Source organism: Trichechus manatus, unplaced genomic scaffold (assembly GCF_000243295.1).
Source record: "Trichechus manatus latirostris isolate Lorelei unplaced genomic scaffold, TriManLat1.0 scaffold00079, whole genome shotgun sequence".
In the NCBI taxonomy this organism is placed as follows: Eukaryota; Metazoa; Chordata; class Mammalia; order Sirenia; family Trichechidae; genus Trichechus; species Trichechus manatus.
Window position 1 is genome coordinate 11,840,092 of NW_004444015.1, and position 24,845 is coordinate 11,864,936.

The 24,845-nt window shown below is 38.9% G+C and overlaps 1 protein-coding gene across 1 annotated transcript in view; it reads right to left on the reverse strand.

The window, feature by feature from the left end:
• Positions 1 to 21,438, reverse strand: part of LOC101340470 (adhesion G-protein coupled receptor G4) — a 72,994-nt gene extending 51,556 nt beyond the window's left edge. The window contains exons 1-6 of the mRNA XM_023735500.1: positions 21,411 to 21,438; positions 20,527 to 20,560; positions 19,258 to 19,301; positions 15,809 to 15,941; positions 13,492 to 13,610; positions 1,241 to 1,457 (exon numbers count right to left, since the gene is read on the reverse strand). Of these exons, the coding sequence (XP_023591268.1) occupies positions 1,241 to 1,457; positions 13,492 to 13,610; positions 15,809 to 15,941; positions 19,258 to 19,301; positions 20,527 to 20,560; positions 21,411 to 21,438 (575 nt within the window). The remainder of the gene's footprint in view (positions 1 to 1,240; positions 1,458 to 13,491; positions 13,611 to 15,808; positions 15,942 to 19,257; positions 19,302 to 20,526; positions 20,561 to 21,410) is intronic.
• Positions 21,439 to 24,845: the final 3,407 nt, after the last annotated feature.

The window sequence follows — 24,845 nt, forward strand, 5'->3', positions numbered from 1 at the left end:
TGAGAAGGGACAGTGTTGACATGTCGTGGGGTTGTTAACCATTGTCATAAAACAATGTGTGTACTAACTGTTCAATGAGAAACTGTTCTGTCAACCTTCATCTAAAGTACAATAAAAAAAATTTTAAAAAAGACCAGACTTACTGGCCTGACAGAGACTGGAGAAACCCCGAGAGTATGGCCCCCGGACACCCTTACAATTCAGTAATGAAGTCACTCCTAAGGTTCACCCTTCAGCCAAAGATTAGACAGGCCCATAAAATAAAACGAGACTAAACAGACACCCCAGCCCAAGGGCAAAGACGAGAAGGCAGGAGAGGACAGGAAAGCTGGTAACGGGCAACCCAAGGTCGAGAAGGGGAGAGTGTTGACATGTTGTGGGGTTGGCAACCAATGTCACAAAACAATATGTGTATTAATTGTTTAATGAGAAACTAATTTGCTCTGTAAACCTTCACCTAAAGTACAATAAAAAAAAATAACAATCCTCTGTTCTCTGAGATCATTTAGGAAATGGTCCTGCCCTTCAGACTCTAGGTGTTGGCCACACTCTTCTGGATTCTGGGTTGAGGCCCCTCAGCCCTGGGCTTCAGCTCTGTCTTCCAGGCACACTGGAATGGCAGCTCTGCTCCCTTGGCTTTAGGCAGCCCCATTCTCCTAGTCCATCTGAGTGGCAACCCCACCCGCTCAGCCCCAGAAAGGAAAAAAAAAAGATTTATAGACTTGGAAACCCTACAGGGCAGTTCTACGCTGTCCTATAGGGTCACTATGAGTTGGAATTAACTTGACAGCAATGAGTGTGGGTAACTATTTATTTGGATGGAAGTTCCTGGATGGTGTAAACAGTTAACATGCTTGGCTACTAACTGAAAGATTGGTGGTTTGAATCCACTCAGAGGCAGTTCGGAAGAAAGGTCTGATGATCTACTTCCAAAAAATCAGCAACTGAAAACGCTATGGAGCACAGTTCCACATATATGGGGTCTCCATGAGAGTCAACTTTACAGTGACTAGGTTTTTAAAATTTATTTGGAAAGTCACTATCATTAAGGTTCAATTAGAATTTGAATGCATTCTTTCACAGTTGGGATATGAGCAAAATGAACCCATTGCATTGTACTAACTGAACTTTCAATTCATACCTGTCCTTTAAAACTGGTGATGACTATATGCTAAGGAATTAATCATACATGTTTTAAATTTTATGAAATAATGTACTTTACCAAAGTTTCGGTACTTACTCATTGCTCACTTCATGCAGGTCAGATGCTGAATTGTTTTGCTTTCCCAAAACAGCGTTAATTATTTGTAATACAATCTGGGTTAGGTTCATACTTATCTCATCACATTGTGAAATATCGGCTACTTTAGAAACAATTATCTTTGTTTCTTCTTCATCCAGAGGGGGGGATTCATTTATCAAATTTAAAATGTGCTCCGCAACATCATGTGCATTCTCTGGGGAACAAAATTGAAACATAAAACCTGTGTTACTTAGTTTTAGGCCATGCTGGTCTGCTTCCCTCCCTTTAAAAAGGAAAGGCAGTGAAACGGAAATACATACCAAGCCAACAAAGTTTACAGAAAGGAAGTGCTAAATCTCAATTTCTACGATAGATGTAGTTCCAGAACATAACACAGAAATCAAATTTTTTATTCATTAAATCCTTTTTAAAATGCACCAGGGAAACCCTTTTGTCACTGAAGAATTACCTTGCAATTAGATTCTAATTAAATTAAGACTTTAGAGTATTGGATTGAGTGAAATAGATCCCACCGGTACTCAGTATCAGCAAACACCTAGTCTATCTTTTCATGATCAAGAGTAGAGATTGTTTTTCTGTTAAGAACCAACAACCCACATAGAAAAGCAAATATGGACCCCTAACAATAAAAAGTAACTTAATTTAGATTTTTTAGAGAGTAAGAACAATAGATATTAACTCACTCACTTTTCCTCTTCACTTTTTATTATGGAAATTTTCGAACATACACAAAAGTAGAAAGAATAGTATGATGAATCCCCATGTACCATCATCCAGCTTAAACAAGTATCAATACACTCTTAATCTTATCTGCTCTCCAGCCTACCTTCCTCCCACCCCTAGATTATTTTAAAGCAAGCCCCAGACATCATATCATTTTATCCATAAATATTTCAGTGTGTGTCTAAAACGTAAGGACTTTTATTTGTCATAATCACAATACAATTTTCATATCTTTAAAACTTAACAACAGTGCTCAAAATCATCAAATATCTAGTTATTATTGTATCATTCCTTAACTGTCTCAAAAGTTGTTTTTTTATAGTTGGTTTGTTTGAATCCTCACTCACTTTTAACGTTAAGAGCTTTGTTAAACAACTACAACACAAACTAGATTTTGGTTCGATTTAACCCATATAAAGCCGAGCTCCCTTGTGCCCTCCTAGTAAAGCACTCCCAGTCAAGTCCACAATATAACGGAAAATAATTGAAAAATACAGTCTGTTCAGAAAAATTCCGGACAGAGATTACATTCATAACGCATTTAACCCATGTTATATTACAAATAACCGACACTGTTTTTGGAAAACAAAACAATTCAGCATCAGACCTAAAATTCTCAATTCTGTCTGGGTCTCTCACTCTTGCTCTCACTGTCCCTGTCTTTCAGCATCTTTCACAGTTGGCAGCATCTCTCCCAAATCTCTCCTTCTACTCCAAAACCTGTTGCCATCCAGTCGATTCCGACTCATAGCGACCCTATAGGACAGAGAAGAACTGCGCCATAGAGTTTCCAAGGAGCGCCTGGTGGATTCGAACTGCTGACCTTTTGGTTAGCAGCCATAGTTCTTAACCACTACACCACCAGGGTTTCCAAATAAGTGATTAAGTGATTGAATAAGTAAAGAAATGGGGGGAAACTCATTGCCAGCGAGTTGATTCCAACACATAGTGACCCTGTAGGACAGAGTAGAACTGCCCCCTAGGGTTTCCAAGGAACACCTGGTGGATTCGAACTGTCGACCTTTTGGTCAGCAGCCGTAGCACTTAACACTGCACCACCAGGGTTTCCAGGCCCCCCTAAACTTTACCAGCAACACAGCCTACACAGGTATTTTCTCTTTTTCCTTTTCCCCCTCATTTTCTTGCTCTATTTTTTTTCCTGCAAATGACTCTCTGACCTAAATTGGCAAAGACAGTTCTCCCTGAGGAGATGGGCGAGGGGGTGCGCTTGAGCAAGACTGTAATTACTTCTACATTAATATTTTTGCCCCTGTTGCATCTATCTTATGGTCAGTTAAAGCAAGTGAGAAAACAGTAAGACTAGGGATGGAAGAAACCGATAGTGAGCTCTTTCCCCGATCTTTCCACTGCTCTTATTAAATTGTTCAGACTTTGCTGTAAATGCGATAGCTGGAGCTGCCTACCTGCGGTCATAATTCTTTGGGCTTCAGTGGTGTGACTTCACTTCCTGCAATCCCTGCTGTGGCAGAATGAAAGTAAACAACAGGCCAATGGGAGACTGACTGTACTGTGGAAAGTAATTATAGCCTTTTCATGTGGAATTGTAAAGTTTTTAAGCAAAAGTTACGACAAATTACACTCACTGTGTAAAAATTCTAGGTCTCCAAGCAAAAGCAATAAAAGGAATCCTCCTTAATTAATTGTAGAATAAAAAAATCACCTCTGCTTGAAATACTGCTAGTTAGTCTGCCAGTAATTGCAACAATAAAAAACAATAATGATATTTGTTATTTATTGAGCAGTTTCTCTAAGCCAGTGTTCTAGTTATCTACTGCTGTATAACAAACCACACCAAAATGTAATGGCTTAAAATGACAATTTATTATTGTTTCTCATGGTTCTGTGGGTTGACCAGGCTTAGCTGGGAAGTTCTCATTGTGGTCTCTCATGCAGTTGCAGTCAGATAGCAACTGGAGCTGGAGCCATCTGAAGGCTAGACTGGGCTAGACGTCCAAGATGGCTCCCGCACATGGCTGGCAGTTGATACCGACCATGGGCTGGGAACCAGTTAGGGCTGTTGACTGCAGTCCATACACAGGGCCTCCCCTGTGGCTTGAGCTCAGTGGTATGCTGGATCTGCAGCAGGCTTGTACCAGCTTATGAGAAACAATTGTTAAATTTCCAGGAATTGTGTGATCTGGTTGTTAAACACAGCCATTACTAAAAACCAAATTACATACATTTACAATTAAATAAATTATATTAAAAATAATGGTGATACTCAAAACTCATCACTTTCTAATTGTTTTCCTACACTTTACTAATCTTTACCCTTGTGATTATTTACGTCCATTGTATCTGTGTGGTGCATCTCTTACCAACTTCATGCTCAGTGATGACACGTAGCTTCTATTCAGTCATGTTGGAGTATTTATACAATGAAAATTGACAAATAATATGAATCAGTAATTTTTTTTGTAGAATTGGTTGTTAAACATTTTGCAGCACACCACTGTTTGGACTTCTTACAGCATGGTTTCTGTGTTCTGAGAGGAAGCATCCCAAGAGAAAGAAAGTAGAAACTTCCAATTTTCTTAAAAGTTAGTCCCATAATTGGCACCATGTCACTTCTGTCAAATTCTTTTGGTCTAAGGAGTCATAAAAAACAAAACAAACCTATTGCCATCGAGTTGATTTCAACTCATGGCGACCCTATAGGATAGAATAGAACTGCCCCATAGGGCTTCCAAGGAGTGGCTGGTGGATTTGAACCACCAACCTTTTGGCTAGCAGTTGTAGCTCTTAACCACTGTGCCACCAGGGCTCCAAGAAGTCACAAGCCAGCCCTAACTCATCTACATACAAGGGAGGAAGGAATCAATGGTGGCCATTTTGGAGACAAGATATCAGTGAGGCAATGTACGTATATTTTCTCATTTAATCCTCACAATAACTCTATGTGATGAGTACTAATATTATCCCCTTTTTACAGCTTAAGAAATTAAGACACAGAAAGGTTCTAATCCAGATTCTAACCTAGGCCTGTTTGACTCTGAAGCTTGAGTTCTTCAGTATCACTTTCTACTACAGTGTCTTTGCCTTTGTCCCTTTTCTCCCCAGTGTTGGTGGTGGGAGAAGCTGTACTTTGCAGTCCTTCTCCCTGACATCCTGGGAATTAGATTATTCTCTCTCAATCACTCACTATCCTTTCCTGACGGTGGGATGGACACAGATAGGAAACTGTTTTATGAAAAGCCTCAGCCAACTTCATTAGAGACTGATGCATCTTCAATGTCATGGAGGCAACAAAAATAGAGCACACCAAAGGACCCACAGAAGTTTGAAATAAGAGTATATTTTCTAACTCTGTGTATTAAGTGTGGAACTGAAGAATATTTCCCTAAGCAAGATACCTAATCCTAGTCAGCCGATTGAAAGCTAAAGAAAATCAAATAGATTCAAAGTGAATACATTTTTCTTCCCTTTACATTGTACTCATTGTTCATTAAGCTCCTGACTTAAAAGAAGAGAAGGATTCTTCCAGAGCTAATAAACTTGATAGTTTACTTTTCAGTTATACATATTACGATCACCATCCAACTGTTCTCTTCCTCCGCAGAAGAATTTTCTCTATTGAGCAATTTCTGACAGTTTTCTAAAAATCCCAACCAAATACAATGTTTTTGTTGTTGTTATGGCTGTTCGTTAACTTTCTCTTCCACAAGAGAAAATTCTATTAGCATGTCTAAAGAAAATGTGTCACTCAGAAGGAGGGAGATCAGCGGGAAACACGGACCTATCTATTTTGCCACCCACTCACTTCAAGCTGTAACACTCCCTATGGCCCTGACTCATGACTTCGGATCTAAACACCATCAGAGTTGTGCTTGCTTTTCTAACTCTTCTAGATCTTCCTCATCAAGAATCACAAATTTACATCTTCTGCAAGAAAGACCAGTCTGAGAAGTTCACTGCCTAAAGACCAATTCCCTGGCCCTCCTGCAAGGCACTGGAATGTCTGTGCCTCAATTTCCAACAATTCGTTATGCAGTAGAACCATGCCTGACAAGGTGTGTATAAAATGAAATTCTATGAAGAAAACCTTTATGCATACTTACAGGAACTCTATGGAATACCTGTTAAACATCAGTGATAAGGAGAGGCAAGGCTTTCATAATAGTGGTATGAGGAGGAGCTTGGGGAAACTTCTCCCCCAGAGAAATATCATCTATTATTCTTGTCAAAATTAGGAAAGACAAACACTCAAAATATCCAGAAACTGATGAAAGAGCTTACAATGGATTGAGAAATATTTATTAAACAAAACGTATAGAAACCTGGTAAGTGCAGTGGGAGGCCGTGACATTCAAGTTAAGCACTGCATCCATTCCCCACAGCTCTGTCTTGTGGAAGAACTGTTCCAGTGGGCTCAGCATCCAAGTAGCAGTTCCCATCTCCCCCAGCTCCCTGCAGTGGAAGAGCTACTCTTGGTGTATTTGGCAACCAGTGAACATTGATAGATCCCATCTTTCTAGATCTCAGCTGTGGGGGGTCCATACTGAGCAGTGGCAACTGTTGGGTGGCAGCATCAGTCATCCCTCCCCAAACACACAAACAGCTCGTGCTAGATAGGGAGGATCCTGGGGACAGCATCTGGTGAAGAGCATGTTCCCCACCCTATACCCAGCTCTTGCTCCATATGACAGACGTTCTGCCCAGATGAGGGAAAGAGAAAGCCTCAAAGTCTGGTAATGCCCTACCCCTGCCGAGGGGATGAACTTTAATTGGTCAGACTGTGGAGCAATTTATGCCGAAGGGTTTTGTCGAAAATAATAGAACAATCAGCTAGCAATTAGGACGTTAACAGCTGGGTGTGATACCAATAGGGGCAGACCAGCCAGAGCTTAACAGGGAGATCAGATAAAGAGACTGTCAAAAAGAGCCCAGCTAAACCCACAGTCATCCCTGGTGATGAGGGAAAATGTGTGCATACCCAAGGCTACATCTTCTAAGGAATGACATCAGAGGATATACATAGCAGGGGGAATAGGCTTTACTGGACTAGTCCAATCAAGTTACTAAACACATAAGCAAACAATAACAACAATAAACCCCAGGGAGGGGTTCACAATCAAGAGTTGCTATGTTATTTAAAATATCCACAAAAAATTATAAGACATGCCAACGAACCAGAGTATGACCTATGCATTTAAAAAATATATTTAAAAAAAAAGCAGGCAATAGAAATTGCTTTTGAGGGGACCCAGATGTAAGACTTGGCCTAAAAAGACTTCAACACAGCTATTATGATTATGTTCAAAGAACTAAACGAAATCATACTTAAAGATTTAAAAGAAGGTATGATGATAATGTCCCATCAAATAGAGAACATCAATAAAGACATAGAAATTATTTAAAAAAAAAAACCACTAGAAATTCTGGAGTTGAAAAGTACTATAACCAAAATGAAAAATTCACCAGAGGGACTTAACAGATTTGAGATGGCAGGGGAAAGGATTGTCAAACTTGAAGATGGATCAACAGAAACTATGCAATACAGAGAGAAAAAAGAATAAGGAAAAATGAACAAAGCCTCAGAGAAATGTTGTTGTTGGCTGCCATTAAGTTGGTCCCCAACTCATGGCAACTCCATGCACAATGGAACAAAATGCCACCTGGTCTTGCACCTTCACCTTGACTCACTGCAGATTAGACCACTGTGATCCATAGGGTTTTCATTGGCTGATTTTCAGAAGAGGATTGCCAGGCCTTTCTTCCTAGTCTGTCTTAGTCTGGAAGCTCTGCTGAAACCTGTTCATCATAATAGCAACACACAAGCTTCCACTGACAAGTGGTAGCTGTGCTTGAGGTGCACTGGCTGAGAATCTAACCTGGGTCTCCCACATAGAAGGTGAGAATTCTACCTCTGAAGCACTACTGATCCCATCCAGAGAAATGTGAGACACCATTAAGTGCATCAATACTGTGTAATGAAAATTACCAGAAGGAGAGGAGAGAGAAAGGAACAGAAAAAAAATTCAAAGAAATAATGACTGAAAACTTCTCATACTGGATGAAAAACAAGCCAATCAAAAGGTAGAGACTATCAAACTGGGTAAAAAAAATAAAAAATAAAATCCAACTATATGCTGTCTACAGCAGACACACTTGAGATTTAAAATTAAAAGGATAGAAAAGTAATCCTACGAAAACAGCAACCACAAGAGAGCTGAAGTGGCTATACTAATCCCAGGCAAAATAGACTTTAAGACAATAATCTTCCCTGGAGAAAAAGAGGGACTTTTTATAATGATAAAAGTGTCAATCCATCATGAAGGTATAGCAATTATATATATGTATATATACACACACCTAACTACAGCATCCCAAAATACATAACGGGAAAACTGACAGACTGAAGGGTGACAATTTGACAACGATAGTTGGAGATGACAATACCGCACTGTCAGTAACGGGTAGAACAACTAGGAAGAAAATCAACAAGGATAAAGAAGACTATAAACAACTAGACCTAACAGACATCTATAGAACACTCCACCCAAGAACAGTAGAATACACATTCTTCCCAAGTACACATGGAACATTCTCTAAGATAGACCATATTATATAGGCCATAAAACAAATCTTAATAAATTTAAAGAGGATTGATATCATGCAAAGTATGCTGTCCAACAACAATGGAATTAGATTAGAAATCAATAACAGAAGGAAATTTGGAAATTCACATATATGTGAAAATAAAATAACATTCCTAAATAACCAGTGGGTCAAAGAAGAAATCACAAGGAAACTTAGAAAATACTTAAATGACTGAAAACAAAAACACAACATGCCAAAACATTTGGGATACAGCTAAAGCAGTGCTTGGAGGGAAATTTATAGCTGTAAACATCTATATTTAAAAAAAGAAGAAGAAAGATTCCAAATCAATAATCTAACCTTCCACTTTAAGAAACTAAGAAAAGAAGAGCAAACTAAACACACAGCAAGAAGAAGGAAGGAAATAATAAATATTAGAGGAGAAATTAATGAAATAGACTATAGGAAAACAAAAGAGAAATCAACAAAACCTAAAATTGGTTCTTTGAAAAAATAAACAAAATTCAAAAACTTTAGCTATAATTTACCAGGAATAATGGAGAGAAGACTGAAATTACTAAAATCAGGAATGAAGAGGGAACATTACTATCAATCTTACAGAAATAAAAAGGATTATAAGGGAATACTATGAACAACTGTACACCAAAAAAAATTAAGTAACCTAGATGAAATGGACAAAATCCTAGGAAGATACAAACTACTGATACTGACTCAAAAAGAAATAGAAAATCAGACTAGACATATAGCAAGAGATTGAATTAGTTAAAAAAAAATCAGCCTTCAACAAAATTAAAAATGTTTGTACTTCAAAGGACACCATCAAGAAAATGAAAAGACAACCCACAGAATGAAAGAAAATGTTTGCAAATCATATATCTGATAAGGAACTTGTACCCAAAATACATAAATAACTTTTACAACTCATCAACAACAAGACAAATAACCCAATTTAAAAATGAGCAAAAGACTTGAATAGACATTTCTCCAAAGATACACACATGGCCAATAAGCACATGAAAAGATGCTCAACATCATTAGTCATTAGGGAAATGCAAACAAAAACAACAATGAGATACCACTTCATAACCACCAGAATAACTATAATAAAAAAATGGACAATAATAAGTGTTGGCAAGAATGTGAAGAAATTGGAACCTCACGCACTGTTGGTAAGAATGTAAAATGGTACAGCCGCTGCGTAAAACAGTTTTGCAGTTCCTCAAAAAGTTTAACAGACAGTTAACACACAACCCAGCAATTCCACTCCTAGACATATACTTAAGATAATTGAAAACATGTCCACATAAAAACTTGTACACAATTGTTCATAGCTGCATTATTACTAATAGACAAAAATGTGGAAATGACCCAAATGTTAATCCACTAATGAATGACAATCAAAAGCATATCCATTTGGTTTACTGGGTTTGAAGGCTTAGGACATGGGACAACCTGTCTCCTGGGACAACTTGATCAATTGGCATAACATAGTTCATAAAGTTAATGTTATACATTCTAGTTTTGTGAGTAGCAACTGGGTACTTAAAAGCTCGTGCTCAGCCATCTAAGATATAACTATTGGTCTCTACTCATCTGGAACAAAAGAGAACGAATGAAACCAAAGACTCAAAGAAAAAACTAGTCCACAGGACTAAAAGCCCACATGAACCATGCCCTTATCTAGCCTGAGACAAGAAGAACTAGATGGTGCCTGGCTACCATGACTGACCATTCTGCCCAGGGACACAATAGGAGATCCCGGATAGAATGGGAGAAAAATGTAGAAAAAACCCCTCAAATTCCTAAAGAAGGGTAGACTTACTGGACCAACAGAGACTAGAAGAATCTCTGAGACTATCGCCCTAAGATACTCTTTGAATTTGGAACTGAAGCCATTCCTGGTGCTCACCTTTCATCCAAATAATAGATTATCTTATAAAATAAACCATATCACCCATGAGTACTATGTTCCCTTAAATAATAAACTATATAAGACCAAACGGTCAACATTTATCCTAAAACAAAGATGAGACGCTAAGGAGGTACAGGGAAACTAGATTAATGGAAACAGAACAAACAGAACAGAAATAATGAGAATGTTGACACATTGTGGAAAATGTAACCAATGTCACACAACAAGCTGTATAAAAATTATTAAATGGGCGCCTAATTTGTTGTGTAAACTTTCACCTAAAACACAATAAAATATTTTTAAAAAAGCATATCCATACAATGGAATATTATTCATTCATAAAGAGAAATGAAGTACTATACACACCTATGATCATTGCAGCATTATTCACAATAGCAAAAAGATGAAAACAACCTTAGTGCCCATCAACAGATGAATGGATAAACAAATTGTGGTACATACATACAACTGAATACTACGCAACTATAAAGAATAACGAGGAGTCAGTGAAATACCTTCCAACATGGATGAATCTGGAGGACACTATGCTGACTGAAATAATCACAACAGGACAAATATTGTATGATCCCACTGTTATAAAATGTCAACAATAGATGTACACACAGAAACTAACGTTCTTTGATGGTTACCAGGGATGGAAGGGGAGGGGGAGGGAGAGGGAATCTCTTTCTAGATAGTAGACAGTTGTTATTTTTGGTGATGGGAAAGGCAATACCAACTATGATGAAGTCCACGCAACTTGAATAAATGAAGACAGTAAGAAGTACACATGAAAAAGGGACAATTTTGGTAAATGCTATAACATATACAATTTTTCAACAACAGTAATAACAACCAAAATATATGTATATGGTTTCATAGGTAGATATGTATGATATATGTGTATAGGAAGGCATATGTGAGTAAATGCATGTGCATATATAGGTGTATGTATAGGCATATGTATATACAGGTTTGTGCGTGCTGCATATATATCCATATATATAATAAAGCGCACAGGGGGCGTAGTTACAGAGACTTTGTAGACATATCCAAACAACTCTTGGGATTAGTTTGCTAGGTTAAAAGATTTAGGACCATAGTCTCGGGGGACAACTTAGTCAATTGGCGTAACATAGTTCATAAAGATAATGTTCTACAGCCTAGTTTGGTGAGTAGCGTCTGGGGTCTTAAAAGCTTGTGAACAGCCATCTGAGATACAACTATTGGTCTCTACTCATCTGGAGGAAAAGAGAATGAAGGAAACCAAAAACTCAAAGAAGAAAACTAATCCACAGGATTAATAGCCCACACGAACCACGGCCTCTTCTAACCTGAGACCAGAACTAGATGTTGTCCGGCTACCACTACCTACCATTCTGCCCAGGGACACAATAGAAGATCCTAGATGGAATAGAAGAAAAATGGAGAACAAAATTCAAATTCTTAAAAAAGGCCAGACCTACCGGACAAATAGAGACTAGACGAACCCCCGAGACTATCGCCCTAAGACATCCGTTGAACTTGGAATTGAAGCTATTTCTGCAGGTCACCTTTCAGCAAAATAATAGATTGCCTTGTAACACCCGTGAGTAATGTGCTCCCTGAAACAATCAACTATATGAGACCAAACGGTCAACACTTACCCAAAAGCAAAGGTGAGAAGGCAAGGAGGGGAAGGGAAGCTAGATCAATGGAAACAGAATAAACAGAATGGAAATAATGAGAATGCTGACACATGGTAAAACTTGTAACCAATGTCAAGGAACAATTTGTATAAAAATCATTAAATGGGAACCTAATTTGCTGTGTAAACTTTCACCTAAAACACAATAAAATATATTTTTTAAAAAGAAATGAAGTACTGACACATGCTACAACATGGATGAACCTCAAAAACATATAAAATGCCCAAAATAGGCAAAATCCATAGCGACAGTAGTTGCCAGGGGCTGGGGGCAGGGGGAAATGGGTTCAGGTTTCTTCTTGGGGTGATGAAAATGTTCTGGAATTAGATAGTGGGGATGGATGCACAACCTAGTAAATAGACTAAAAACCACTGAATTATCTACTTTAAATGGGTGAATTTTATGGTATGTCACTATCTCCATAACAATTTTTTTAAAACTACATTGAGATTTTTGCTTACTAAATTACCAAAGAGCTAAAAAGTCTGATAACACACTGTATTGAAGAAGGTGTTCTGAAACAGGCACTTTCATGCCTTGTTAATGGTAGTACAAATTGTATAAATTGGCACAACCATTACAGAGATAATTCTGATACCATCAGAAGTTTGACTGACCCAGCAATTCCACTTTTAGGAATTTATGCTTCAGCTATATCTCACAGGCATAAAATGACACGTGTATGATACCCATCACAGCAGTATTTTTAAAGCAAAAAACTAACAACCTAAATGCCCATCCATAGGAAACAGGTTAAATTAACTAAATAGTGGCACATCCATACAGTATAATACGATGCAGTGAAAAAAGGAATGAGGAAGCTCTTTATGTACAGACATAATAATCTCTGGCCTGTATTGTTAAGAGAAAAACGCAAGATGCAAAATAGCATGTATATCGTGCTACACTTCATAAACAAGAAGAGAGGGAGAATATATATATTTTTCTTGCAGATGCATAAAATATTTTTGTGGGAGTAACTGAATAGCTGGGGGGGTCAGCTGTGGGAGGAAGATGTTTCACTGTATATATTTTTTTTTTTTAAATATAGAACTATGTGAAGTATTACCTATTAAAATTTTTAATTAAAACAGAATAAAAAACAGTAATCAGCTAAAAATTGTAAAATGAGAAAAATTATAAAACAAAACAAAACATCACCAATATGCCTAACTTTCCATTAACTATCTAGTTTCTGATATTGGATTGTTGTAAGGTAGATTTTCCAAAGCGAAGTTGCCTGTACTCTCTCTGGTCTCAGGTCAAGCAGGCAAACTAACCAAGGTTCCATTATTTCTCTGACATGTACAGAATAGTCTCACCATCATTTATGGTAATATTAGCAAGATCCACAATCTTATTGGGAAGTCCTTGAAGCAATCTGCATTGTTTAAACTTTGGTTTTTCCCACTGAGATTTGCCAGTGTTGATACTGATTGAACTGTAAAAGAGAGGAGAGAGGAACAAAAGGTATTATCCAGTTTTCTCATTGGAGGATGATGCAAGGACAGTCTTAAAGTAAATAATGAATGGACAGGTGTTATCTTTGGCATGCCTCCCCTTTGCCCATCCTCGTCTCCTGGCTGAGACAGAACAGGCTAGAGCTAGTATTTCTTTGAAAAGTAAAGAAAACTTTGCTTTCGGAGAGCAAATGAATCTAGGGCCATAATGCAAGAGCGGTTTGGAGAGAGGGGGAAAAGCAGGCAAGAGAGCCTGGGAGGAGGCATAGCAATGTCCAACTGGCCGAGAGTCAAGGAAAAGATTTTGCCCCTGTGGACATGGCTTCTTACTCTCACTTTCTCTTCTTACCCCTATTTTAAGGGGACATTCCTATTGGAATGTGGTCTCTAGCATATTAATTTACACAAGGTGATTAATATAGCACCCTCTATAGTCATCGGCCCTCATCATCCACCCGCCCCCCTACCCAGCTTGTTTCAATTCTGCTAACACATTGATTGAGCGCCCACTACGTTCTAGGAATGATGCAGGTAGCACAGACAAACAGAGCAGGGTCTTGTCCCTGGAGGAGCTTACAATTAGGTGGCTTGAGACTCTAAATGTAATTGTCCTAAAATTAGGTAAAAGGTGATATGAGAAGCTGTATAAACAAAGGTGAATCTATCAAACCACCAAGCATGAAAAACTTATTTTCAATTTTTGAGCTGAGCTGGGCTTTGAAAGGACAGAGCTGGAAAAAGGTCCTCCAAGTGGAGCAAACAGCATAAGCAGAGGAAGAGACACAAGGAAGTGCCCCCTGATTCCAGAATGCCAAATGGTTCTCTTTGGCTGAAGCCCATGGTAAGGAAGGGAGACTACTGTATGAGACAGTAGGAAAGGAAGCCTGTGGGTCTTGGGTGCTGTATTTATTTAGGAGTTTGGACTTAATTCTTGAGGCAGGGTGCAACTTGAGCAGAAGAGTGACAAGATGGCAGTCATACTTTAGGAAAATCACTCTGGACACACTGTGCAGTATATTGGGAGACTATGGACCATTAGCAGGCAGGCAACTAATGGTAGGCAAGAGATAGGGGTTTGAACCAAGGCAGGGGCAGGGAGATTGAAAAGTCACATCTGGCAGTGAGGCTAGATGTGAGCTCTGGCTGTGACAGTGAATGGTGCATGCCCAGACACAAAAGGGCAAACACTGTATGATTCCACTTAGGTAAAGTGTCTAGACTAGGCAAATGCATAGAGACCGAAGTTTATGAGTGGTTACCAGGGGCATGTGGGACAGCGAGGAAAAGAGTGAGTCACTGCCCAGGAGGCACTGAATTTCTGTTAAGGGTGATGGATAATTTTGGAAACATATATTGGGGATGGTTGCACAACATGATAAACATAATTAACGCCACATGTAAAAATGGTTGAAATGGCAAATGTATGGTTATATATATTTTGCCACAATAATTGTTTTTTAAAGTGGCATGCCTTGCTGACTAATTAGATGTAGGGAGGACAAGGTAGGAGGCAGTTCAAGATGTCTCCTTCCAAAAGAGAGCTTTGAAGCCTCTGTCAAAACCTGCTGTTTCTCTGGTCTTGCCCACTTCAGTTAATGGCATAAACCATTAATAGCAGAGAGTAAGAAAAGAGGGGCTGCTGATGTAAGAAAGAAAAATGATGAAGTCAATAACAGAAGAGTGATTTAGTGAATTATTACGGCCATCAACGAGATCGCTTCTGAGGCAGTTTTTCAAAATGATCATTAAGAAGATGAATGTAAAAACATGGAAAATGTTTGATAAACCATTGAGTGAAAAGGTAAATTACATTTCTGGTATAAAGACAGTGATCACTACTACATAAAACTTAAAGGCAGGCAGAGAAAGGCTAGATGAGAAAATATGCCAATCTAAAACAGCTGTGTTCCGGTAGTGGCATTATGGGTGCCTTTTTGCTCTTTTTTTCTGCTTGAAAATTTTTCTGGAATGCTGTGATGTTGTATGTGTAGCCTTAAGTAGATCCAGAAAGAGAGAGAGAAAGAAGGGAGGGAGGAAAGAGGGAAGGAGGGGAAGAGGGAGAAGGCTGGCATAGAAATGGAGGGAGGGAGCATACTCAGACCCATGACATTGAAACATGCCCCAATTAAGTGGATGTTTGTGTATCTGAACTAGCAATTAGAACTTGGCTGATACATACCAGATTCTAGTAGCTTTTCCATCCTCATTTTTTATGCATCTAGTTTGGGCTGTCTCAGTAGGGTTGGTTAATAGCCACTTATATGTCCCTTTGAATTTAGAGGCTGTTTCAACGGCTTTGCACTTTCCTGGCTCTAAAGAGAAAATGTATGCACATTTTAAAGGGCAAAAGGCACTTAAAAGTATCATGAACAACCATTAGGACCTATCACTATTACCCTGCACATAAACATCAGCAAATAAAAGAGGATACTTTTTTTATACCAGGTCGTTTAAACTAGGCTTCACTGAAAATAGCATTAAATAGTCTCTCTTTTTTTTTTTTAATAAGCCATGTCAGTATAACAGTGCATTTAATCCTTTCCATTAAAACCACCAGTGGACAAAACATTTTTTGGTTTTTGATTTTTACAAAATGATACATATCCATTGGGAAAAAAAAATTCAAGCCACACAAAGGGGTCTAGAGTGAAAATCAAAAGTCCCCACTTGCCCATCGCCCGCCTTCCTAGGTAAACCAGTTACCATTGAGTCACTTCCAACTCATGGTGACCCCATGAGTATCAGAGTAGTACTGCACTCCATAGGGTTTTCAATGGCTGATTTTTCGGAAGTAGATGGCCAGGCCTTTCTTCTGAGGCACCCTGGGTGGATTTGAACTGCCAACCTCTCAGTAGCCAAGTGCTAAACCATTTGCGCCACCTAGGGCACCTTCCTGCCTAGGTACCTACTATTAATTACCAAACTAATTGGTATACAAGGGCAGGAGAGTGTAGGCCGACTTCTCTTACTGAGTAACTCCTCTCTTCTTAGTGGACTCTGGGGTGGTTTTTGTTTCAGTAAACTCAATGTATCTGACATCACCAATATTGACAGAGAAGCCCTGCTCTGAGGTTGGTGCTGAGGGACAGAACTAACAACCCTCCCCCAAGGGCAGCTAGGGCAAGGTTTTGCTGCCTACCATTGTCACACAGAGGGAGATGTGATAAGACCACCCACTGGGTGCACGACCCTGATTCTGGAAATCATTCCCTCAGGCGTTGACAGAGTGGTCCAAGCAGTGGCCCAGCCAGCCTTGCCCAGTCATCCCAGTCTCCTCTCCGTGGGAGGAGGAAAGCTGGCTTCCTCTCACTCTCAGGACGCTTTCATTAGCATCATCCGTATGGTGGGCTCTTCCTGTTGCTTCAATGCTTCTCTGCCTTCCATCCCTCACCCACCTTGCGTGATTACTGACTGCCCTGTACTACTTAATTAGTTTGTTGCCAAGGATTGTGCATTCGAGTGCCTATGTGTGTTATCTGGGTTAGCTCAATGTTTTCACTGCTGTCTGTTGGGAAAAAGGAACAAAGCTGGCAGAGATGGGGAAGGAGGTAGAGTGGCCTGGTAGCCTTTCTCTTTTACCACTAAATCCTTGCTAATCTGAAAAGAAAATGCCCAGGAGAGAAACCTGGGACAGTTCCCAGATCATTTTCCAAGATGAATAAGCTGGCTGAGTCAATCAATAAATTAGGGAGTATCTATAGGGCATTTATTGTGTGCAGGGAGGAAGCTCCCCAGGTCTCCGGATATTTATGCAAGAGAGACAATGCTCTCACTCTGTTGATAAACTGTCCACTGCTAACATCCAGAGCTGATCCATGGTCTCCGTAACCCCTCCGGTGCTGTTTTTTCAGACACTCTTAAATGTAGAAAGGTTGTCAGAGCAAGTGGGCACTGAGGATGTGGAAAGGAACATGAAGGTGGCTTCTCTGCCCGCTAAACTCAGGTTCCCTTACTAGGCATTATGGGCTTGATAATAAAGGGAGTGAATTCATACCAAAATAACCCCCTCAAAAAAATAATTACCTAGTTTTTTTACTGCAACATGTTCAGACTTTACTAATAATGTCAACTGATCCTGTGTGAAGTTTCCATGGGTGAGGCTGCCATGTATTTTGCTTTTGATGTTGTTAATCAATTCAGTGGGTGCTAAAGGAGAGTTGGCCTTTATGATGACCTGACAAACACAGCTAAAAAGGAGAGCAAACAAAGAAAGACACTGCAGTTATGTCAACAGAGTGTGACTCGGCCTATGGTGCTGAAATTCTGTACAGCTGACTTAACTGGTAGTCCACAAACATCAAACATTTTAAGCGGAAAACCTTAAGAAACCAAAAAAAAAAAAAAACAAAAAACCCAGACAACTCAAAACCTATTTTCAAAAGAACAGTCAGCAAGATTTGCGTTATGTTGAAATTGACTAGGCACGCAATTTCCCTAGAAGTTTGCAATCCTTAACAGAGAAGAGGGAATACTCAGGATTTATTACTTCAGAGAAAACCTTTTATCTTTCTGATCTCCAATTTATCCATCATTATGACAATAAGGCAAATAGGCACACGCTCGATTAGTTTATAAAGATGTGTTCCGCAGAAGGCCTGTTTCATAATAGAGTAATGATGATAGTAATTAACATTTTTGGAGCTCTTTTTCCACGTTTTGACTCATTTTATCGTCACAAGAACCCTATGAGGTGAGTGGTATTATTATCTCCATTCTACAAATGCACTGCTGAATATTCTGTCCACTAAAAGACATTTTATGAAAGAAGAAGGTTGTCCATGACCTCAACCTCCATAGCAAGGTCCTCAAACATTCTAACTTCCTCTAATATCCCTTTAAAGAGCTTATTTCAGATTCACAAACTTACCTATATATATGTGTATATATATATATATTTTTTTTCATTTCCATTTATAGATACATCTTTTTGAAGAACACATTTCCAAAGTTTCCTATCAGTTGTAGAAAGTGAGATGCACCTATATTTGCTCAAAACATCTGTCTATGTCCAGTCTAAGCGATACTTCCCCCTCCTCTGATCCATATTTGTTTGGTAAAGTCCCTGCTCATCCTACCCATTCCACTTGCAGTTTATCTCGTCTCAGCTTTCATCTTTCTAGTCTGAAGAGGATTTCTCTTTTTAAATTTCTTCTCTTGCTTGCAACAGACCTCTAGCATCCTAAAAATTCCAGTTACCTTTCCATGAACGTTTTTGGCTATTATGTCCTTCTTAAAAGCCGTCACAGCCAGTGATCAGGGAAGAGCTGGAGCACGAGTCTGAACAGGACCAAGGCTGCTCCATGTTGCCTTTCAATTTCCTTGCTCAGTATTTTGTGGACCTTTTTGACCATAACGAACACTTTATTCCCCCACCCCCAAATTATGGCCACTTTGGACCCCATTTTCTCTTCACTACAAAGAGGCAGCAGGCAGGCTGCTACGCTGTGCTGTGACCAACCGAAACAACTTACTTCATGAAGGCAAGAGCCCAATTACAGCATCTGTAAAATAACCACCGGGTACTTTGATCTCCTTCTGACAACTCTGACCAACAGGCTGCACATACAGAATTAAATGGAAGGAAAATCAGAACTAAATGTACTGGCTATGAATAAACCCAGCTCTTACCTGTATGGTACACAGGAAATTGTAGCCATTCCTTGCCCTTCTCTCTGTTCCAAATGACGCAAAAGCAAAGTACATAGTCACTGAAATCTTTAAACCAATGTCACCATTGAGTACAAGGCTTATTGTTAACAACAACAATCATAATTACACTTTACATTTATGTAACCCATTGCCATTTTCAAATCACCTTCAAAAACATCAACGCATTCAGTCCTCACACCAACCTGTAAGATGGAGGAACTGTTGCCCCATTTTCTAGCTGAGAAAGCCGAGTCTTAGAGAAGTTAAATGATCTGCCCAGCATCATACAGGAAACCAGTCACAGTACTGGGAGTGGAATCCAAGCCTTCTGGATCTGGGTACTAGCATGACGATGATAACAGTAACCACTATCAAGCATTTACTATGTTCTAAGCACTGAGCTGAGGGCAGCGGTGGTGCAGTGGCAGAATTCTTGCCTTCCATGAGGGATACCCAGGTTCAATTCCCAGCCAATGCACCTCATGTGCAGCCACCACGCATCTGTCTCTGGAGGCTAGAGTGTTCCCATAATGCTGAACAGGTTTCAGCAGAGCTTCCAGACTAAGATGGATTAGGAAGAAAGGCCTGGTGATCTGTTTCTGAAAATCAGCCAAAAGTAGATCACCAGGCCTTTCTTCTGAGGTGCTGAGCACATTAACCATTTGCACTGCATTGGAATAAGTACTGAGAACTGGGGAAAGGGTTTATTGCATCACTCTTGGAAGAGCCAGGCTTTTTTGCAAGATGTCTACTACCAAGAAATCCCATCGACCTTTTACAGTTCCCAAGTCATTCCACAGTCCCATAGGCCACAAAATATGCCTCAAAACACTGCCATATGGATAGTTCAAAAAAGCAGAAAATGGTTTTTTTGATGAGTTTTTGTGCCCAACCCAAGGAAAGTAACATAATTTTATCCTCAATTACCAAAAATGAGCCTTGCCCAATAATATACACCTGGTGGAAGAGTTATTTATTTATCTCTAATGGAGTCCCTGGGTGGTGCAAACAGTTAACACACTCGCTACTAACTGAAAGGTTGGAGGTTCAAGTCCACCCAGACGTGCCTTGGAAGAAAGGCCTAGTGATCTATTTCTGAAAAAATCATCCATTGAAAACCCGATGGAGCACAGTTCTACTCTGACACACATGGGGTTGCCATGAGTCAGAATTGACCTGATGGCAACTGGTACTGGTAATCAGGTGCTGAATGGGTCACAAGTAGATTCGTTTTGAAAAATTACTTACAAAAGCTTGGTCCATTTCTTCCTCAGGCATGTCACTGTAACAAAAGCAACAGAAAATTACAGAAAAAGTAAATGTAGTACTAAATACATGAGGACATAAGATCAGGAGAAAGACAACTTTGAGGCAGAACAGTAGAACCCCCAAGCTTGGGATTCAAACAGTGAAAGAACTCCAAGGGAACACTTTGAAAGAGCTGGCTTGTTATTTGCAGATCAGAATGGTGGTTAGCCTTTGACTCAGCAATCCCACTTCCAGGAACCTATCCCATAGCAGTACCAGTAAAGGTACATAAAAATATACACACAAGGGAGGAAATAACCCGAATGTCCACCACTAGGTAATTGGATAAATACATTATGGTACACCCACACAAAAGTTTCCTATTCAGCCATGAAAATGAATAAACTAGACCTGTATGTATTGGCCTGAAAAGATGTATATGATGTATTCTAAAGCAAGAAAGGAAAGTTATAAAACAGTATGTAGAGTTGGATGCCATTCTCTTAGTAAATGCATGGAAACAAATATAGAAGAATATACAAAAAAAAAAAAAAAAACAAAAAACCTGTTACCAGGAGTTCTTGATGGTGGGGGGTAGTTTCTGGAAATTTTCACTATCCATGTTATATATTTCTATAAAGCTTTGTGATTTTATAATGGCCACTTACTACTTTTGTAATAAAGAAAAATAATAGACACATTTTTTAAAAGAATGTTGTATATTCCAAACATCCCTAATTTTCTTTCAATAATCTATCATGGATTTACATACATTAATTTATATGAACCTTCTTGAACCTATTTATATCTGAACATGTCAGAGAAACCAAATCCCAGTGTGTAGAAAAAGGCAGCCACACGTAGTATTTTAAAAATCAACTTACCATGGTATACAGAGGCACGCCTATTCATCAAAGAGCTGCTTCTGGGCTGTCCTTTAACAGAATGACTAGTATATGTACAAGGCAAGAGCAGAGGAAATACTTCTCAGATGACCGATTGCCTTTGCCGTGGTCTTGTTGATATTACTCAGAGCCTACGGATTTCACTGCAATCACCTTTCTAAATTTGGGCCCGAGCAAGTCTTGGACTATTCAGCATTCCTCACTTTAAATATTTCAAGTTCCCTTTGGAATTTGTAATTCTTGCAAGTGCACTGTCCTAAAATAAAACGCCCTATAAATCCTCATGCATTGGCCATCCTCACCTTTCACCCTTTTAATACATGATTAAAAACAAAACAAAACAAAACACATCATCATAGAGTTTTAGAGTTCAACATCATAGAATTTGAGAGTACAAGGGACCATTAGAGGTAACTCGGTCCAATTCCACTGTTTCTCCTATTTGTTTTCTTCTATTTTGTTCTCCTACTGGCTTGGCACCCTACAGTAATCATGCAAATTTCTTCTTCATTCCGGAAAGGACTTACATTCGGAAGTGAACATGTGACTAAAAATGCAGCAGTCCCTAAGACTCAGACATAAACAAAGGAAATCCTCTTTGGATATGAACAGACATGTTCCCAGATATGCCCTCAAACTGTCCTTCGACCCACTGCACATGACACTCACATACCTGCTTTTAATTTGGATAGCCAGATTAGCAAGAGAAAATTCACTGTCTTGAAATACAAAATTCAACTGTAAAAGACAAAAAAAAAAAAAAAAAAAACCCATCAGTGTTAGCATTCCCGCTCCTCTGTCTTAACCCAGCAAAGTCACCTGGGACAATGTGATCATTAGGCTGCATTCATTATTGCAGTTGGCTCAACGTTTCCATCAGCTCCACTCATTTTTCAATTTACATTTTACTCACCTATTTTCAAGCACTATAATCGTGTCATATACACTTCAAAATAAATGCTGATGGGGAGAGTGGGAAAACAGACACTATCAGTCACTATTGGTAGGGGGCACAAATTAGTATAACAAATCTGGAAGGCAATTTCACGATAGCTATTAAAACGTAAAATGCTCATGCCCTTTGATCTTGCAATTCCAATTCTAGGAATTTATCCTATAAACATACTCAAGTGCCTCCAAAATTTATTACAATAACATCATTTTCAGTATTGTTTCTAAACAGGGAAAAAAATAGAAACTACCTAAATGTCCACCAGTGGATGTCTGTATTAAAAGAAAAACAACTAAATCACAACCATCTAGCAAAATCCTATGCATCTGTTAAAGTGTTTGAGGTAGATCTGTATTTACCAGCATGAATATACTTAAAGATACATGATTAAGTGGAGAAAAAGCAAGTCTCAGAATAGCATAATTAGTATGATTCCACTTATTTTTTTTAAAGGAACATATGCATCGATGCTATTATATGTATAGGAAAAAAATCTAAAAGAATTAGGAGGAGTTAATGTAAGGAGCGGTATGAGAAAGGACATTCATTTACTTTCTGGGTTTCAGATTTCAATGTCTGAATTTTTTACAAAGAATATACATTACTCTTATTACCAGAAAAATAAGGATAAATAAAACATCACATGGGAGAGAGGGAAAAAATTAAAATGCAGAAAACAAAAATATTTAAATACAATGGCATACACTTTGTCATCACTGCTCTCCCACCTTACCCAAATAGGAAAATTTGGCAAAGACTCAGATAATTCGTGTCAGTGGAAGGAAATGTACAGATTTAAGCAAATTAAAATAATAACATCCCATAAAGGCTTACAACATTGGCACTATGGAATAGAAACTGCATACACCCTCACGATGCTGCTTACAGAGGGGGTAGATTTGCAGCAAAAAAAAAAAAAGCAAGCTGTGAAATGGATTATGGGTAGAAAAAAATAAAGCCTAGTTTTCATCTACTCAGTCTCTCTCTCTAAATATATATATACACACAATCACATATATTTATATGTAGCGTAAATATTCAAAAAGTTATTTTACCCAATATTCTGCAAATTTGTTTATAACACTGGTAATAGGGATCCTTGGCTCTCCATCAAAGACTGAGAAGCTCATTTCAATATTGTAGAAGGAAACTGTAATTTAAAATAAGAAGATTAATTTTATCCTTTTATTTGGTTCAACAAATTTGACTTGCTGTAAATTTGGTCAAATGTGATTTCCATTTTAAAGCAAACTGAACAGTGATGCCTCATTCTTAATCTTTGGTTAACTCCAAGAGCAAGAGCCAGCACTTTTGGCCGTATATCCAAAAGAAAAACAAGATGTTACCATCCACTTTTTGCTTTAATTAGTTCAGCAGTTCCCTGCTTTCCACACAGTTGATGCACATTCTACAAAGCTCCCCAAATCCTCAAATTTCATTGGCCAACAGATTTCCAGTCCATTCAGTGGCCAAGCTGAATATTATCTCACAAGATCATTTGTACTGAGACAACAATTATTTCTTCCTGTGCCTTCCTTTCTCCTTCAGGCTTTCCTCTCCTTATGTCCCTGTTGCTCTTATGGATCCTATCAAATTTCAACTTTGGAAGGTTAGAAGTTGCAGGACCATCCAAAATTTGAGCAATATGGAAGCCAAATACTCCCTGGCCATGGTTAAGTGTTCCTACCCAGCTGGAAGTGAGGATTGGAGAAGGTTGAGACCTGATTAAGAGGCACTGATAAAGGCAGGATTGAATATCTTCTGGTGTTTTCTGATGAGAGGTCAATACGATTGGCCCTAGGCCATATAATCCTCTTATTGGGGGAGGGGGTGAGGTCCTTGAGCCATGTTCACATTGGCAGAGTCAGAGTCAAGGGCTTGGGAACAAAACAGGTGGAAAGGAGGCTTAGATAGATTATACTGAGTGAAAAGACACATTTGCATTATATTTGAAAAAAGTAAAGATAAGCAAGATGGCTACAGAAGTCTATGTTTGACCAGGTATCCACTGTACCCACTATCTGAAGCAGATAAGAAACATCACTGTACCCTTCTTTATCCTTTTCTTCCTTCAGAGAACTGACCACCTTGGAGAACACATGACCCATTGTGCATGCATTCTGCTAGGTATACAAAAATATTTAAATACAATGGCATAAATTTCATCATCACAATGGCACATTGTGGAACAGTACCTGCAGACTCAGCAGCAATAGTTGAAGTCAATGTCTCTCTAGATAGAAAGGAAGGTGTGGCATCCAGCCCAGTAGTCTCAAAAGAAGAAGAGATTAGTGAAGACCCAGTTGCTGTAGAAGGATGTGTCACTCCAGTGGCTATGAGTGGAAATGAGGCTCCTGTAGTAGTAGAAGTAGTAATGGTTATATTTGGAAGGGAGTCCAGTGTGGGCTTAGGAAGAACTAAAGTAGGGGATGCTGATACAGCTAGGATACTGCTCCGTGAAG